General features: G+C 45.4%; 1 protein-coding gene across 1 annotated transcript in view; it reads left to right on the forward strand.

The window, feature by feature from the left end:
* Positions 1–19,783, forward strand: part of LOC143942188 (uncharacterized) — a 107,982-nt gene that overhangs the window by 3,690 nt on the left and 84,509 nt on the right. The window contains exons 2-6 of the mRNA XM_077463443.1: positions 1,389–1,560; positions 4,794–4,859; positions 10,260–11,970; positions 13,845–14,009; positions 15,606–15,770. Coding sequence (XP_077319569.1) covers positions 1,389–1,560; positions 4,794–4,859; positions 10,260–11,970; positions 13,845–14,009; positions 15,606–15,770 — 2,279 coding nt within the window. The remainder of the gene's footprint in view (positions 1–1,388; positions 1,561–4,793; positions 4,860–10,259; positions 11,971–13,844; positions 14,010–15,605; positions 15,771–19,783) is intronic.

Genomic DNA, 19,783 nt, shown 5'->3' on the forward strand with positions numbered 1-19,783 from the left:
AACTAGAAAACTTATAGAACACTCATGTGGTACCAGTATCTTGCAGCCGGTCCGGCGATACCACGCGAGATTAGATTCACTTAGGTCCTTCAGCTTTACCAGTCTCTTGCTAAGAAGCCAACCCTTGCGTGGCCTTCTTCTGAAGAGTCCACCCCTGGATAACTACAAAGTTGCTGGTCCTCTCTACAACTTGAGATGGCACCGGACCACTTCCGAATCCCTTCCTTAGTTTCCTTACCTCGGGCTAGCCAGCCCTGAGACGTAAAGTCAGGTGGATCCGCACCACAGGCCACAGGCCTCCTGGGGGCTGGTCAGGAGGACCAGGACAATGGAGTCAGAATATACTTCTGTACCGGAACCCCAAACCACGTGACATTTGCATCTTAAATACCCTCTCCCAGAAAGCACAGTAAGAGTGACACTCCCACTGAGCTGGCTCCCGAGAGAAAGTAACCTTAAAGCACCCAACCAGACTGTGTTTCCATGCTTGCTAGAAGAGACAGCGCCCCCTATGGCCAGGCCGAACACCCTATAGTCCAGTCAGACTGATGCTGAGGTTAAAATTTAGAATAATTTTACCTAAACCAAACTGCAGTACAGGTGTAACATTAAATTTCAAAAACACATAGCCTGTGCTCTTCAGGAGCCTACAAAGGTATAAGAAGGCAGCCAAATGATCAGTATGTCTTTGCTTGACCTGCAGATCACATGCTTTTTTTTTTTCTTGATATAAAAATTTTTTAACCACTTGTTGCAAAATCGCGTACCTGTACATCAATCTGCTTCAAGTGGTTGTATCGGGTGATATGCAGCTTCAGGCTACCGTTTTTTAGAGCTGACAGTCAGCTTTCTAGTAAAACTGATGGAGCTAAGCAGCCACTCGGCTGTTACTACAAGCAGCAGAAGGTTACCCCCGCCACCTTCTGCGGCTCGCCCGTGCTCTCCCCTCCCCCCTGAAAACCACCAGCTGGCACATTAACATAGCTGATATGGGCTTTGATCGGGTCTCGGATGTAGTAACTCAGAAGCGAAGTCACAACGTCACTTCGGGTTTACTCGGCAGCCAACGACGCCAGTTTTAAAAAATTCCAAAGTATTCAAAAACTTCGAACTGGGCGTTTGGAATACATTCAAGTGCAGAGGAGGGGTTTGGGGTCTTTTAGATCTGTGATCAGCCAAGTCTCATAGACTCTGCGATCACAGAGTGCAGGGACGTAGGATGCCCTCCCGGCAATTAAAGATTATAGCTTTCGGCTATAGCGCGGGCGGCAAGTAGTTAAAAGAATATATATATATATATATATATATATATATATATATATATATATATATATCTAAGTGACATTTCTAACTGCAATAATGGAATAATAATAACTTATCGTCTCCAGAAATACGAGTCAATGGAAAAAGACCCATCTTCCTTCTCTCGCACCTTGTTACAAGATATTCAGGATCGTGGAAGAGAAGCTGTGATTGGACTCTGGGGATGTCTCTGTGCGCTACAGAAAGATCATCCTCATCCTAACTTTTTGGCGGTTTTTGATGAAATCAGACACACAGGTAACAGACTTTGTGTTTTCAGTCAACATAAAATAATGACTGACACCAAGCAGTGGCATCACTAGGGGGTGGCTATTGAGGCTAGAGCCCCGAATCTGGGGCCCATGGCCTCGAGTCCAGGGCTGACCTTACCATGAGAGTGTAGCGGGCTGCCTGACGGTGCTTCCCACATAGCTGTGGCACTCTCACTGAGTCTGCATTCCGTGCTTCCCTGACATCCACAGCCAGGAGATCAGTGTGAGAGGGAGTCTCTTCCCATACTCCGATCATATCTTAGAGTTGGGAGGAACTTACTCACACAAGCTCCTGAGCAGGTGAGTGCAGACCATGGAGGAGGGGGAGGGGAGAAACTCTGTAATACTATTTATTAGAACTCTGTAATACCCTAGCCTATCTTCTATATACCCAGCCTATTTGTATACCCAGCCTGTCTGAATATCTAGCCTGTCTGTATACCACGCCTCTCTGTATATGCACTAACCTCTCTGTATACCCAGCCGCTCTGTATACCCTAGCCTCTCTGTATACCTAGCCTCTCTGTATACCCAGCCTTCCTGTATATACACTAACTTCTCTATACACCCAGCCTTTCTGTATATACACTAACTTCTCTGTATACCCAGCCTATCTGTATAGTGTATAGAGAAAAACCAAGCTTAACTTACCGACCAGCCCGCAGACAACCAAATAACCTGTCTAACAGTATGCATTAAAAGCAGGGGTTTAGTCTGCACACATTTGCAAATGCATGCGTAAGCCTCGTCAAGGCACCCTGGTATCTGTGGTACCTAACACTAAATTATGAGTGTCCCCACAGGGGAGGCGCATGCATTCTGATGGATAGGTGAGAGTAGAATGCATGCGCCTCCACTGTAGGGACACTCATAAGTTAGTATATCTCTGTATACCTAGCCTCTCTGTATACCTAGCCCCTCTGTATTCCCAGCCTATTTGTATACCCAGCCTCTCTGTATACATAGCCTCCCTGTATACATAGCCTCTCTGTATACCCAGCCTCTTTGTATACCCAGCCTCTTTGTATACCAAGCCTCTCTGTATTCCCAGCCTATCTGTATACCCAGCCTATCTGTATACCCAGCCTCTCTGTATACCCTGCCTCTCTGTATACCCAGCCTATCTGTATACCCAGCCTATCTGTATACCCAGCCTCTCTGTATATATAGACTCTCTGTATACCCAGCCTCTCTGTATATATACTAGCCTTTCTGTATACCTACCCTCTCTGTATTACTAGCCTCTCTGTATTCCCAGCCTCTCTGTATATACACTAGCCTCTCTGTATACCCAGCCTCTTTGTTTACTCAGCCTCTCTGTATACCCTAGCTTCTCTGTATATACACTAGCCTCTCTGTATACCCAGCCTCTTTGCATACTCAGCCTCTCTGTATACCTAGCCTCTCTGTAAACCCAGCTTCTCTGTATATACACTAGCCTCTCTGTATACCTAGCCTTTCTGTATACCCAGCCTCTCTTTATACCTAGCCTCTCTGTATACCCAACCTCTCTGTACACCTATCTTCTCTATATACCTAGCCTCTCTGTATACCCAGCCTCTCTGTATACCCAGCCTATCTGTATACCTAGCCTCTCTGTATACCCAGCCTCTCTGTATACCCAGCTTCTCTGTATATACACTAGCCTCTCTGCATACCCAGCCTCTCTGTATGCCCAGCTTCTCTGTATATACACTAGCCTCTCTGTATACCCACCCTCTCTGTATACACTAGCATCTCTGTATACCCTAGCCTCTCTGTATACACAGCCTCGCTGTATGCACTAGCCTCTTTGTATACCCAGCCTCTCTGTATACCCTAGCCCTTCTGTATACACTAGCCTCTCTCTATACCCAGCCTCGCTGTATACCCTAGCCTCTAGCCTCTCTGTATACCCTAGCCTCTCTATATACACTAGCCTCTCTCTATACACAGCCTCTGTATACACTATCCTCTCTTCTATATACCCTAGCCTGTCTTCTATATACCCTAGCCTCTATGTATGTAACAATCCACATCTGGTGGCAGGTGATGTGGCAAGTGACAAGTTGCATCTCGTGGCAAGTAATGTGACAAGCTCTCTGGGGACTGTAATGAAGAGGGCTTTGGGAACCCTGATGTAATGATAATATATAATGTTATTTATATATATAGATATAGATAGACGAGATAGAGACCTTAATCTGATGGCTGGAATGCATGCCACAGCAGCAGTCAATCATTATTTACATGCCCCAAGATTTTTCATTGCTGTGAGTGCATTCGTTTTTAAAAATTTCAATAAACTAAACAGTATTACGCTATATACATCTCTTCATTGGTATGCCCTATACCATCATGGTGGGAACCTTGTAATTGGAGGAGAAGGAATTAGATTCATTCACTGGTACAGGACAAAGACCATGCTGCTTCTTCACCTGTCTACCCGACTGACTCTTCACCCAGTCTACCTGACTGACTCCAGAGATCTTCCAGGGCAAGATTAGGGAAGATTTAAGCACACCAATATCTTCCAGAGGGACCTGCTATGTGTGGCAATCTCTCCCCTTGTAAGTCCCTGTCCATACTGTAGTACTCACATTGTCTTCCTTGCTCCTGCTGCCTCTCAGGAAAGACTCCTTCCAAGTTGCTTCTGTGGTCAGTACCTTTCCAGGCAAGCGTAAATTCCCATGCCCAAGGCAGACCACCCCGCTCCCCCAGACTAGGGGGTTCGCCTCAAGGGCCACCGACAGTCCCCTCAGCTCTCCATCTCCATCTTCCACCTCCATCTCCTTGCCAGCATGACTCATGCATAATTAAGGGCTGGCCTGACCACCCTGCCAGACCCAACACCTGGGGATTGGCCAATTCAGAACAACCCTCCTAGACTCCACCATCAATCTTCCAGAACATTCTCCAACATTACAGAACCAAGGAGGAAGGCACCAGAGACTTGTCTGCATGAGTCATCCAGCCCTGACCTAAAGTAAATCCATGACCCAATTAAGACTCACAGGGTAAAGCATGAGGCAACATAAATTTTACTACGCTCACACTAATAGCACACTAGAGGGCGCTGCATAAGGATAGTCAATTCACAGGGTTTATGTAAGGAGGTACAACCACTTTAAGTTATATTCATTTGTTTAGATAGAAATTGAATGTGTATTTTGGTGTATGTGAAAGGTCAGCTTCAATCATACATGACTCAGACCCATCATCTTATATTCCTCTCTATAGGTGAGGGTCTGGTAGATCAGATTCTCCTGCATGAACTTGGACACTCACTGACTCCGAAGCTGAGAGGTAAATAAAACACATAATGTATCTGATAAAGCACAGGACTCACTTTATTTTAAGTGCTGAGCTGATATTGAAATAATAATAATTTATACTATTATTGCTATACAGGATTTATTTACAAAATGAAGGCAGACAGTACAGTTACAATACCATTTTGGTACAAGAGGAATCAGAGGGCATTGCTTGTTAGAGCGTACAATTACACATTTATACCATCTACTACACTGAGGGCTTCTGAATCTGAAAAAGTATTAAAAATGATATACGTTCATCTGGGTATGACATGTGGATCCCTGGCTTGTCTCTTGGCCCTCCCAGAATCTGAATTCTTGAACATCTCAACATCTCAGAAGCTCATTGCAGTAAAATGGATTTATAGAAATACATTTCTGCAGCCTTTCAGCTTCAACTATCAGTATTTGTAAAAAAAAAAAAAAAATGTATTCACCATGTCAGATTATTCATAGTGATCACAAGGTTGGAGATTATGCTGATTTGTTCCAGATTGATAGAGGAGATTTGGAGCTGCCACTTGCCAGTTGCATAGGATGCATTAAGGTGAAAAAACACGAGGGTTTACAACTCTCTTAACCACTTTCAGACCGGACCATTTTGCTGGTAAATGACCAGAGGTCTTTTTACACTTTGGCACTGCGCTGCTTTAACTGGTAATTGCGCGGTCATGCAATGTTGTACCCAAACAAAATTTGCGTCCTTTTCTTCCCACAAATAGAGCTTTCTTTTGATGGTATTTGATTGCCTCTGCGATTTTTATTTTTTGCGATATAAACGTAAAAAGACCGCAAATTTTGAAAAAAAATGATATTTTCTACTTTTTGTTATTAGAAAAATCCAATAAACTCAATTTTAGTCATACATTTAGGCCAAAATGTATTCAGCCACATGTCTTTGGTAAAAAAAAAAGTCAATAATTGTATATTTATTGGTTTGCGCAAAAGTTGTCACATCTACAAACTAAGGTACGTTTTCTGGAATTTACGCAGCTTTTAGTTTACGACTGCCTATCTCATTTCTTGAGGTGCTAAAATGGCAGGGCAGTACAAAACCCCCCCAAATGACCCCATTTTGGAAAGTAGACCCCCTAAGGAAATTGATAAGAGGCATGTTGAGCCCATTGAATATTTTATTTTTTTGCCTCAAGCGATTGAATAATGACAAAAAAAAAAATTTTTTTTTTTTTTTACACAAAGTTGTCACTAAATGATATATTGCTCAGACATGCTATGGGCGTATGTGAAATGACACCCCAAAATAAATTCTGCTGCTTCTCCTGAGTACGGGGATACCACATATGTGGGACTTTTTGGGAGCCTAGCCGCGTACGGGGCCCCGAAAACCAAGCACCGCCTTCAGGCTTTCTAAGGGCGTAAATTTTTGAGTTCACTTCTCACTACCTATTACAGTTTTGAAGGCCATAAAATGCCAAGATGGCACAAAACCCCCACAAATGACCCCATTTTAGAAAGTAGACACCCCAAGCTATTTGCTGAGAGGCATGTTGAGTTCATGGAATATTTTATATTTTGCCACAAGTTGCGGGAAAATTACAAACTTTTTTTTTTTTTTTTTTTTTTTCACAAAGTTGTCACTAAATGATATATTGCTCACACATGCCATGGGCATATGTGAAATGACACCCCAAAATAAATTCTGCTGCTTCTCCTGAGTACGGGGATACCACATATGTGGGACTTTTTGGGAGCCTAGCCGCGTACGGGGCCCCGAAAACCAAGCACCGCCTTCAGGCTTTCTAAGGGCGTAAATATTTGACTTCACTCCTCACTACCTATTACAGTTTTGAAGGCCATAAAATGCCAAGATGGCACAAAACCCCCACAAATGACCCCATTTTAGAAAGTAGACACCCCAAGCTATTTGCTGAGAGGCATGTTGAGTCCATGGAATATTTTATATTTTGCCACAAGTTGCGGGAAAATTACAAACTTTTTTTTTTTTTTTTTTTTCACAAAGTTGTCACTAAATGATATATTGCTCACGCATGCCATGGGCATATGTGAAATGACACCCCAAAATAAATTCTGCTGCTTCTCCTGAGTACGGGGATACCACATATGTGGGACTTTTTGGGAGCCTAGCCGCGTACGGGGCCCCGAAAACCAAGCACCGCCTTCAGGCTTTCTAAGGGCGTTACAGTTTTGAAGGCCATAAAATGCCAAGATGGCACAAACCCCCCCCCAAATGACCCCATTTTGGAAAGTAGACACCCCTAAATTTAGGGGTACACTAGTGAGACTAGGTAATAAATGGCGGGTGCCCTGAAACTATAAAAAAATAACTAACCAACCAGCGTCACCTGTAACAGTTATATGGTGATCACTGGTGAAAGGGTTAACTAGGGGGCAATCAGGGGGCTTTATGCGGTAGTATATGGGGGTCCCTGGCGCTATAAAAAGCTGCAGCGAACCTAAATACCTACCTGCCTAACTAGCGTCACCTGTGACACTAATACAGCGATCAGAAAAACGATCGCTTATTAGGCTGGGTTCACACTGGAGCGATGCGGGAACGCCACGAATGCGCGGCGGGTTCCCGCATCGCATGCCTCCCGGCGGCAGTTCACACTGCCCTATGCGAACTGCTGGGAGTGTCAGTGAAATGTTACTGACACCCCCAGATCAGTTCGCATATCGCAGTGCGATCTGCAAACTCGGATCGCATGGTGTGAACACCCATGCGATCCGATTCTGCTGCGGGCCAAAAAAAGGGTCCCGTGCGAATTTGCGGCGGGTGCGGCGGGTGTGGCGGGTGCGGCGAATGGCTGAACTCGAATCGCACAGAGATCGGATGTGATTTGCACTGCAGTGCGGTGCGAATCACATCCGTTCTCAAACCGCTGCAATCTGAACCCAGCCTTAGTGACACTGGCGACGGGGGGTGATCACGGGGTTAAACCTTTATTGGGGGGGTTAGGGGGGTACCTTAGAACTAAAGGGGGCTAACCCTAACTGCCCTAACAGTTATTAGTCACAAATGACACCCGCCGGGTGATCAGGGGGTTAAACCTTTATTAGGTAATAAATGGCGGGTGCCCTGAAACTATAAAAAAATAACTAACCAACCAGCGTCACCTGTAACAGTTATATGGTGATCACTGGTGAAAGGGTTAACTAGGGGGCAATCAGGGGGCTTTATGCGGTAGTATATGGGGGTCCCTGGCGCTATAAAAAGCTGCGGCGAACCTAAATACCTACCTGCCTAACTAGCGTCACCTGTGACACTAATACGGCGATCAGAAAAATGATCGCTTATTAGGCTGGGTTCACACTGGAGCGATGCGGAAACGCCGCGAATCCGCGGCGGGTTCCCGCATCGCATGCCTCCCGGCGGCAGTTCACACTGCCCTATGCGAACTGCTGGGAGTGTCAGTGAAATGTTACTGACACCCCCAGATCAGTTCGCATATCGCAGTGCGATCTGCAAACTCGGATCGCATGGTGTGAACACCCATGCGATCCGATTCTGCTGCGGGCCAAAAAAAGGGTCCCGTGCGAATTTGCGGCGGGTGTGGCGGGTGCGGCGAATGGCTGAACTCGAATCGCACAGAGATCGGATGTGATTTACACTGCAGTGCGGTGCGAATCACATTCGTTCTCATAAACCGCTGCAATGTGAACCCAGCCTTAGTGACACTGGCGACGGGGGGTGATCACGGGGTTAAACCTTTATTGGGGGGGTTAGGGGGGTACATTAGAACTAAAGGGGGCTAACTCTAACTGCCCTAACAGTTATTACAGTCACAAATGACACCAATGCAAAAAAAAAAAAAAAAAATGACATTGGTGTCACTGTGACTGGGGGGGCAGGGGTAATTGGGGGGGTGATCGGGGGGTAAAGGGGGGGTGTGAGTGTGCCTGGCATGTTCTACTGTGTGTGTAGAGTGTTGGTGCAACTCACCGATCCGCTCTCCTCCGTGTCGGAACAGAAAATACCGACACGGAGGAGAGAATACATCACTTCCTCTCCTGTGTTTACATTACAGGAGAGGAAGTGATGTCACGGGGGATTTCCATTCGTCGAGAGCGATCGCGAGGGGGTGGCCATGAATGAATGGCCGCCCCCTCATCCCGGATCGCTCTCGAAGAAATGCCGACCGCCGCAGGCACCGGGGGGGGGCCCGATCTGGCCCCCCACCCGCGGGCAGGCAGGGACTTATATATACGCCCATATGCCTGCCCGTGCCATTCTGCCGACGTATATCGTCGTGCGGCGGTCGGCAAGTGGTTAAGGGTTACTTGCCACCAGTTGCCATACTCAACCCTTACCCTGCCCCTAATTCTGACCCTAAACATGCCCTCATTAGTTATCTCATGAAATAATACTTAAAATTTTATGCAGAATTGAGTTTTACAAAAATAACAGCCCGCGCTCGCCAGTCCTCGTTTTCCACTCGCAAAATGCAAGTCAATAAGTGGAAAATTTGAGGGCTGTTCTAGAGTTCTGCCACAAACCGAACCAGGGGGATGTTCGGCCCAACTCTACTCAGAAGCAGCTGTGTTTTTTAGTCACTGCAAAGAGGGAGGAGGGTATGTCCCTGAAAAGAGAAAGAGAGAGCATCCTCTGAATATTTTGTGCACCAAATTCTTGAGTATCCTAAAGTTCCTGTACCCCACCTCCAAGTTCAACAAGCATTAAACCTTAACCAATTCAGCAAAATGAGGAGAGAAGAACAGGATAAAGGAAAGGGAAATAAGAGAGGAAGAGCAAAGAGAGAGTCATATTCCACCCATGTGACAGGCCTATGTATCCCAGCAAAGAGAAAGGATTTGTTATTAGGATTTACTCTGCAAGTAACTAATCCATGGGCTCCGGATTTGCTCAAACCTGTTAGAGGTATCACATAAAAAGCCATCTTCTCGTTGATCATGATCCATGAGAGTTTACATTTCGTCAACGTAAAGTCCACCACTGGACTCTTCCAGGCAATCGCAATACTAATTTTGGCCTACCAGGAACATAAAATAGATTAGGGTCTGGGTAGATCTTGAAACTCCAGCTATAGGTTCATTGAGCAGTGCAGTTCTGGGGTTTCTAATAATCTTAGTCATGGTCTTCGTGATTATCAGGGAATGAACTCATATCCAGTACCATCTAACTTTAGGGCACATCCACCATATATGGAACATCATTCCATCAGAAGTTCAATCAGCCATCTCAGCCTAATTAGTAAAAAACATGATATAGTTACATAATATCTGAATGTAAAATGGACACATAATTTTCTGTAATATTAAAATATAAGATTAAAAACAGAGATAAAATCTATGTTAATATATGAACAGTACAGAAAAGAATAATAATAATATCAACATTTCAAGTTTCTACTTTAACCCAAGTCATAAAATATTTCCATTACATTCCCAGATATTCAGGAAAAGCACAAAAAATGTCTGATGGAGAAGACTGAGACTCTAGTGGAGCATAGACCCCCAGGAACTACCCTGGAACCACAAAGATTCCTCATCAATGAGCATTATGTGAACCTGATTGTAGTCTCCACTAATCAGTTCAGGCAGCGACCACAGAATGAGATAATACAGACTGGGGTACAACATGAGGAATGCTTGAAGGAAACACAAAATGGACTGGAACACATTCCCCTCAACAGGCTGTTCCGATGGAATCCCCAGTCACAATGTGTACCACATGCAGTAATGGTGAGCGGAGTGCCGGGAATAGGGAAGACCACAATGATGCAGAAGTTTGTCTATGACTGGGTGACCGGAAAACACTACCAGAGATTTGCTTTTGTCTTCCTCTTCAGATTCTGGGACCTTAATAAACTGGAAGAGGTCAGCTTGGAGGAGATGATTCTTCATCAATATCCATATCTGAAGAATCAGATTGGAGATATTTTACATGATCCAAAAAGACTTCTGTTTATATTTGATGGTTTAGATGAAAGTATTCACCAAATAGATTTCAGATCAAGTAGACTCTTTGCTTACAGGACAGGATGTGTTGATATTGTGGTCAGTTTGGTAAGGCAGAGTCTTCTTAAGGGTTGCTCTGTACTGATAACCAGCCGCCCAACCAGACTGACATCAGTTGATACCGGTGTTTTCCAGAGAATAGCTGAGATCATGGGATTTCTCCATGGAGACAGACTGATCTTCTTTAAAAATTTCTTTGGAAATGAGGAATTGTCAGAGAAGGCTTTTCATTATGTACAGGAGAATGACACACTGTACACTTTATGTTATATCCCATCATACTGCTGGATCATCTGTACAGTGTTATCAATGAGTTTCAGATCCCAACCAACAATCACCGATCAGCTGAAGACATCATTATCCAAAACAGTGACACAACTCTTTGTGACTTATGTCTCCAACATTCTGACCAATCACAGCCAGAATAAAGATGGTGGTTACACTGACTGGGAACTGCTGTCATCTGTTGGGTGGATGGCGGAACATGGAGTCATGAATCACAGGATTGTATTTGATGAGCGTCATCTGGAGTCATTCAGTGTGAGAAATGATAAACATCTCTTTTCATCTTTGATGATGGAATCTGGTCAGCCTCCTGATGTGGATTACACCTTCTTACATCTCATTCTTCAGGAGTTTTTTGCTGCTTTAGTTCATTTTACTAACTATGATCCTGGCAGATTACAGGAAACACTTGAGAAGGCTGAATTTTACAAAGGCGGGCGTGCTGAAATATTCCTCCGTTTCCTCTGTGGTCTCTCAGACTCTTCTACTAGATCCTTGTTAAAGTCTCATGTGGGAGAATTGTCTACTGAGGCTGCCAGCTATGTCATCACCTGGATCCAGGAGAAAATTAAAATTTCAAACCAAAGACCTGACAAATATATAAAAGACAAGCGAGGTCTTCTTAATATATTCTATTATCTCTATGAGAGTAGGAATAAGGCTCTGGCATCACAATGTATTGGAACAAAAAAAGTTGATTTTTCTGAAGTCTCCCTCACCCCTCCGGACTGCTCTGTGCTGTCTTTTATCCTTCAATCCTGCAGAGAGACAGAAGAAGTAAATCTACATTCATGTAGCATTCAGAGTGAAAAATTGATGAAACTAATACCGACTCTAAACAACTTCAAGAATTTAAGGTAAGGAATAACCTTGTGTCATATTGGAATTATCAGCTTCCCCAGATAAATTAGTGATTATTGCTGCTGCTTATATTCTATAATACTGTATGTGAACCCTATAAGTATTTATGTAGGTATATGTATTGGATAGCTACACTGAATGAATGGATAAGTAGAGGCAGTGGATGGGATGTCTGTGTCAGACATATACTGTAGCAGTGCTACAGAAAAATGGTGACCAATCACACACAAGATGCCCAAATCACTATGACCAAGACTAAACCTGGTAATTTAAGATGGCTTCAGCTCTATCTCCACTCACAGGAGAGGTCCCTCAGATATATTACGCCCCCTATTTGGCTTACATCGGTTGTAAACCTCAGACATCAAATATGAAAAATGCACATCCTCCTATGTAGACTGTGTCCTTGTCTTTCTCCAAATCACTGAGTGTCATTTCTCTCTGCTGCCTGGTTACTGTATTAGTATGGCTTACTTCTGGCAGCTTCTCCTGACACCAAGAGTTAAAATGGTGATGGGGAGGGAGCAGCAGCCTGTAACTCATTCACAGTTGTGCTTGTTCTATGTACTGTGTGAAAGGGATGTGCCTCAGCCCTTCCTTCTCATAGCTCAGGCTTACTCAGTGGTTGGTCATTTCCTGCTCGTCAGTCAGCCTTGCTGGCTATTTAAACTGCCTGGATCAGATCTCCTGTGATTTTGCCTTGGTCAACATATCCGGATACTCTGCTGTGTTTTCCTGTTGAAGACTTTTGCCTGGCTGATTCCCCTTCTGGTTCCTGATTCCGTTTGCTGCTTCTGACTACGCTGATCTCTGGATTTCTATTTTACTGGCTTCTACCGACTAACTGCTCTGATTACTGGCTATGTTTTGACCACGTTTATTCTGTTACAGTATGTGTCTGACACAGACATCCCATCCATTGCCTCTACTTATCCTTTCATTCAGTGCAGCTATCCAATACATATACGTAGACCTCTCCTGGAGGTTGGAAGCAGAGCTAAAACCATCTTGTATTACCTGGTTTCATTTTGGTCACAGTGAGTCCTCTGTGTGATCAGTTGCCATTTTTCTACTGTACATTGAAGCCTGACAAGCACTTACAGCTACAGTCTAGCTACATAATCTCCCCATCAAAGAATCTTTGGTCCTCCAAAGAGGTAAAAGGCAGCAAAGGAACTAAGTGCAAAAAAGTTAAGAAGAAACTAAACAAATTTTATAACATTTCATATGAAACACACCAGGTAATGGAGTCTGCCACCAAGGTGTGTTGGGATGAAGCAAGGGCCCTCATCTTTGGCCCTGGTTTGAGTGGCTCTGAAGTGTTACAGGGCTGATGCACAATCAGGATAATCTTTTCTGAACTGTTTCTCAGTGAGTCATATGTAAGTCTTTGTGGATTTCATACTATTATCTTGACCCTCTGTTCCCTGGGTTGAGATTACTCTGGGGTAGAATCTTTTTTCAGACTCAGGCAACTCTAATGCCGTGTACACACGACCACACTTTCCAGCAGAAAAGGTCAGACAGTCTTCCCGACAGAGTTCCGACAGAGTTACGACCGAATGGACTTGCCCACACATGAACGGACCAAATTCAGTTCGTTTTGAATGTGATGGCGTACAACGGGACTAGAAAAGGAAGTTCAATAGCCAGTAGCCAATAGCTGCCCTTGCGTCGAATTTGGTCCGTCGGACTAGCAAACAGATGAATGGTTTTCCCTATAGAAATTGATTCCATCTGACAGATTTGAAACATGTTCTATTTCTAGGTCCGTCTGAATTTTCGAAGAAAAGATGTCAGGTGAAGCCTACACATGATCATAATATCCGACGGAATGAATCCGTCTGACCATTCTTCTCTTCTTCTACAGATTATCCTCTAATCTCCTGACAGACATTTCCTGCCCCCACCTGGCATCTGTAATAAGAAATAATCAGACATTGAGGAGACTGGACCTGTCTGGTAACAATCTTGAGGGTCCTCATTTCAGGGATCTGATGGAAGCTCTGACAACAAGCCGGATAGAGGAATTACAGTGAGTATAACAGGACTGACTGAGACAATAATATTCTCTGGCAATTTACATTCTAAACTTATAAAAAAGATGACATTATCAATAAAATGGATCCTTTGACTCCATAAATAACTAATCACTAAAATGATTTTGTTTTTGGAACTTAATAGCACAACAAAATAGCATTTTCTTTGAATTTAGTTAGTCTCATATCCAGTTTATTTGGATATCTGATAAAATAGAATAGACAGTCATACATGGGGGAATCTCATTTTGCTGCAATAAGCAATTAGAGCCTCCTACATACTTTTTTTTAACCTGATATGACCATCCACTGTTATGTTAGAAATTTCCCCTGTGAATAAAGAGATTTTATCAGCAGAGATACTGTAAAACCCTGTACACATGGGCCGAATGTCGGGCGGCAACGACCAGTTCAAAAAAGAAAACGTCTGAGATTCGGCCTGTGTGTATGTCAGTCTATTGGATGTGCATGCTGGAAAAGTAGTAGCCGATTGACTCCCAATCAGTGCTCTCAGCCAATGCCAGAGAGCGCTGATCGGAGTGTTCTGGCAGGGAGGCTGTCCCCCTGTCAGAACACAATAGCTTGATGGGGGAGATCGCTGAACTTACCTTGCATGGCTAGTACAGCAGCTCCGACTGGAGTTGCAATCGCTGGGTTGCACAAAAAATAAACTGTTAGTGTGTATCAGGCTTAAATAGAATATCAGCTAAAAAATCACTCTGTCCAATCACCAGCAATGCTGACTTCAGCCGGACACTGGGGGGAATGCAATAAAGAAATAAGGACAGTGTTTTGGCGCTATGGCCCTTTCAAATGGCCTATGCCAAATTCAGAAATCTTTACTGCCTATTTCGGTAACTTTACCAACATATGCAGAAGATTCAGATATTTCTTAACAGTGACACTTTAAAAAAATTATGCCATTAATGCACCAAATTCAAAAATAACTACCTCTAGTTTGTAGATAACGAAACTGGGGTAATTAAGACCTACTCGAAATTGGCATACAGAGACATGCAGAGTGCCTGTCCCTGTCTGTAGTGTATCAGAGTGGCATATTCGGTGCTGCTACTCCCTCTTTGGCCACCAGCTGTAAAGGAGGCTGTCATCTACATTCCCTATCAGGTCTTCTCTCACCTTGTAAATTATGTTACAATGTCTGTATGGACAGTCTCAGTGCACCTCCACACTGTACAGAAGTTACGTATATATCTTAATATATATAAGATTTTGATCTGTCACCCATACTGACATTTGTGGTGGGGAGGCTTCATTGTAATTCTAAAAAGTGTCCTAAACACTATTTTTGACTTCCAGGGCCTGTCTGTTGATACCATTCATGCTCTATACACAAGGAGATTATAGCACAATACGAGTCATGTCAGTGGTGTTCTGTGGTCATCCTGTGTATGGAGATATCACCGTCTCTACACATGGATGACAATATTGGGGGGTCTAGCTTCAAGGGCTGGATAAAGGCAAGAAAAGGGCCACGTCTGGCCCCAGTTTGGAGATCAGTGATGTAGGGAATAGTTACATTCATTCCTGGGGAGAAATTAATTTTCTTCTGGTAAAATTCTTCTCTTCTACAGATTGCGTTATAATGACCTGACAGACAGTTCCTGCCCCCACCTGGCATCTGGAATAAAAAATAACCAGACACTGAGGACACTGGACCTGTCTGAGAACAATCTGGAGGGTCCTCATTTCAGGGATCTGATGGAAGCTCTGACAACAAGTCAAATAAAGGAATTACAGTGAGTATAACAGGACTGACTGAGACAATAATATTCTGGGACACCTTAACATTCCAAACATTATAAAATCTGATATTTTAGGCAAAATCAATCTCATTTTTGGATTTCGTAAGTAGCCAATCCCAGACTGTTGTCTAAATCTTATCATACTGTTATCAGCTATAAACTAAACTTTTTTAACCACTTACCCCTGCCATATTGCAGAATGATGGCCGGAAAGTGGTTTCATTATCCTGACTGGATGGGGGCACACAGTACGGCGATTGGTGGTGTGTTGCGTCAGTCTGACACACTGCATCTCAGATCCTGGTAAACTGCCTATGACGTAGGCCTTTTACCATGTGTTCAGCTGTATCCAATCACAGCTGATCACATGGTAACCAGGAAGATATGTTTATTGACTTTTTCTCTACTTTCACTGACAGGTGCGAGTAGATGAGAGCCAATCGGCTGCTCTCCTGACAGGGGGGCCCATTTATTATCAGTGCAGACCCATTGAGGATGCCCACTAGAGACCACCAGGGATGCCCACTGGAGGCCACCAGGTGAGCCCACCAGGAATACCAATTAGTGCCCATTAGGATGGCACTCTGTGCCCATCAGTGATGCCTGTCACTGCTTCCTATTAAGTGCCGCCTATAAGTGCCATCCATCAGTGCCACCTATGAGTGCCCATCAGTGCCACCTATGAGTGCCCATCAGTGCCGCCTATGATTGCCCATCAGTGCCACCTATCAGTGCTGCATATCAGTGCCACCTATCAGTGTTCATCAGTGTTGCTTATCAGTGCCGCCTATCAGTGCCGACTATCAGTGCCCATAGGTGCTGCATATAAGTGCCTCACCATCAGTGCTGATCAGTGCCACCTCAACAGTGCCACCTCATCAATGCCTGTCAGTGCAGCCTCATCAGTGCTCATCAATATAGGAGAAAACGTACTTATTTACAAACTTTTGTAACAGAAACTAAGAAAAAAAATATTTACAAAATGTTCTGCCTTTTTTATTTGGAACACAAAAATAAAAACTCCAGTGGTGATCAAATACCACCAAAAGAAAGCTCTATTTGTGGGGAAAAAATGATAAAAAATTTGTTTGGGTACAGTGTTGCATAAACACACAATTTTCATTCAAATTGCAACAGTGCTGAAAGTTGAAAATTGGACTGGCCAGGAAGGGGGTGAAAGTGCCATGTGTTGAAGTGGTTAAAGAGCTTTATACATTTACATTTATATTTAGTCTGGTATTTAATAAAATAGATCAGATTATAGGAGGTCATGTATATAGAGAGCAGAACCTCATACATATTTCTTTTACTGTATGTAGCACAGACATCCACTATTTAGTGTTGGGATCTCCACATTACTTCCTATGTGTACAGACCTTGTATCAGCAGAGATAAGCATAATATCAAATAAGGATCCTCCTATCCAATCACTAGCAATGCTGATTCTGGCCTCACACTTTCTGCTTATAATAATCATGCGCCAAACACTAGCCCTTGCCCCTACTCTCCATCCTGAAACTTCCCCTACAGCAGCTTAGGGGAGAGGAGGAAATCCAGCAGCACTGAGGGGGGGGCTTGGGCAGTAGGGGGAGTTGGCACACCCCCTGAGCATCTGTGTGTGGAGATATCACCGTCTCTACACATGGATGACATTATTGTGGTGTCTACTCCATTATAAATTTTTTCTTATAAAATTCTATTGCTTGAAGTTTTATAAAGTGATCTAATATAAATTATTCCAATCAGGCTCAGACTGAGACAAAAAATAGGCCCCAGCATTTTAGACTGAGCAGCCCATGACATGTTAACTGGCCCCTTTCCATTCTCTTTCCTGATGGATCCCCCGCAGCAGCCAGCGGAACCCACCAGAGCTGCAGGGGGGCAATGGGTGATGGGAAAGAGCATGGGGGTTATGTATATATTGCTGTGTGTTAGCTTATAATTTCAGCTATGATTAAGCACTGGGTATGGTGTGAAACATGTTAGCTGTATTGTATGCTGTATCTCCTTCCCTTGTTTGCTGTATGGTGATTTTGATGGAATGCGGCCATCCAGATATTTCTACAAACCAGATCATCTGCTACATGCAAGGCCAGCATCCTCTGTTTGTGCAATGGAGGTGGAACACATAATGGTGATTACTTTGAGTGGTGTGCTAATTTGAAAGAACATGGGGGGGGGGGCTGGAGAGCACAGGGAGGAAATTAGAGAACATGGGGTGGGGTGGATACCACAGAGGAGCATAGGGGTAGTGGGAGAGCACGGGGGGATGCAAAAAACATGGGGGGAGGGAGAGTACAGTGAAGAAGCAGAGAGCACAGGGGGGGCTGGACAGCATAGGGGGTGTAGAGCACGGGGGAGGTGGAGAGCATGAGTGGGGGCTGGAGAGCACAGGGGGGTTGGAGAGCACTGGGGGAGTCAAAGAGCACTGGAGGGTTGGAGAGCATGGGGTAGAGGTGAAGAACACAGGGAGAAGTGGAGAACACCAAATGGAGTGGAGAGCATGGGGATGGGGCAGGGAGCACTGGGGGGGCTGGAGAGCAAATGGGAAGGCAGACAGAACAGAGTGGGAGAGGCTGAGAACACAGGAGGGAGGTGGGGAGCACTTGGGGATGGAGAGCATGGGAGAAAGAGAGCATAGGGGAGGCAGAGAGTACAGGAGAGAGACGGAGAACATGGGGAAGGAAGCGGAGAACACAGGGTAGGACAGAGAGCACTGGGGGGCACAGAACACAGGGTGGAAGAGAGCATAGGGTGGGGTGGAGAACACAGGGGGCTTGAGAGAACTGGGAGGCTGGAGAGCTGAGGGGGATGTTGGAGTGCACTGGAGGCCTGGATAGAATGGTGGGGGGCTGGAGAGCACAGGGGGATATCAAGGAGCACTGGGGGAGTTGGAAAGCACTTCGGGGGCCAGAGGGCAAAGGGGGAGGCAGAGAGCACAGGGGTATGTTGGAGTGTACTGGGGGCTGAAGAGCACAGTGGGGGGGCTGGAGAGCAAAGGAGGATGTCGGAGAGCACTGGAGGAGTTGGAAAGCACTTTTGGGCCAGAGAGCGCAGCAGAGAGGCAGAGAGCACAGGAGGACTGGAGAGCACTGGGGGGCAGAGAGCAAAGGGGGCCTGGAGAGTGCAGGGATGTCGGAGAGCACTGGGGAGGCCCAAGAGCACAGGGGGAGGGCTGGAGAGCACAGGGGAATGTCAGAGAGCACTGGGGGAGGTTGGAAAGCACTTGGGGGCCAGAGAGCACTGGTGGGTGGTGGGGGGGCAGAGAGCACTGGGGGGCGAAGAGCACAGGGGGATGTCATAGAGTACTAGGTGAGTTGGAAAGCACTCTGGGCCAGAGAGCACAGGGGGATGTTGGAGTGCACTGGGGGGCTGGAAAGCACAATGAGGGGGCTGGAGAGCACAGGGGGATGTCAGAGAGCACTGGAGGAGTTGGAAAGCACTTTGGGGGCCAGAGAGCATGGGGGAGGCAGAGAGAACAGGGCGACTGGAGAGCATAGGGGGGCTGGAGATTGCAGGGATGATGGAAAGCACTGAGGGAGGCCTGAGAGCACAGGGGGGTGTCAGAGCACACTGGGTGTAGGTTGGAAAGCACTGAGGGTGGGCTGGAGAGGACTGGAAGGATGGAGAGAACTGGGGGGCCCAAAGAGCCCAGGGATGTTGGAGAGCACTGCAGGAATTGGAAATCATATCAGGCCAGAGAGCATAGCGGGGTGGTGCAGAGCACAGGGGGCTGTTGGAGTGGACTGGGGGGGCTGGAGAGCATGGCAGAGGGATGTCAGAGAGCACTGGGGGAGTTGGAAAGCACTTCAGGGCCAGAGGGCACAGGGGGGAGGTGGAGACCATAGGGGCGCTGGAGAGCACAGGGATGTCAGAGAGCACTGTGGGGCCCCCGAGAGCACGGGGGCTGGAGAGCACAGGGGGATGTCAGAGAGTACTGGGGGAGGCTGGAAGGCACTTGGGGGCCAGAAAGCAGAGGGAGGCTGGAGAGCACTTGGAGCCAAAGA

Source organism: Lithobates pipiens, unplaced genomic scaffold (genome assembly GCF_037356315.1).
Source record: "Lithobates pipiens isolate NorthernLeopardFrog02 unplaced genomic scaffold, aLitPip1_a1.2 Scaffold_30, whole genome shotgun sequence".
NCBI lineage: Eukaryota > Metazoa > Chordata > Amphibia > Anura > Ranidae > Lithobates > Lithobates pipiens.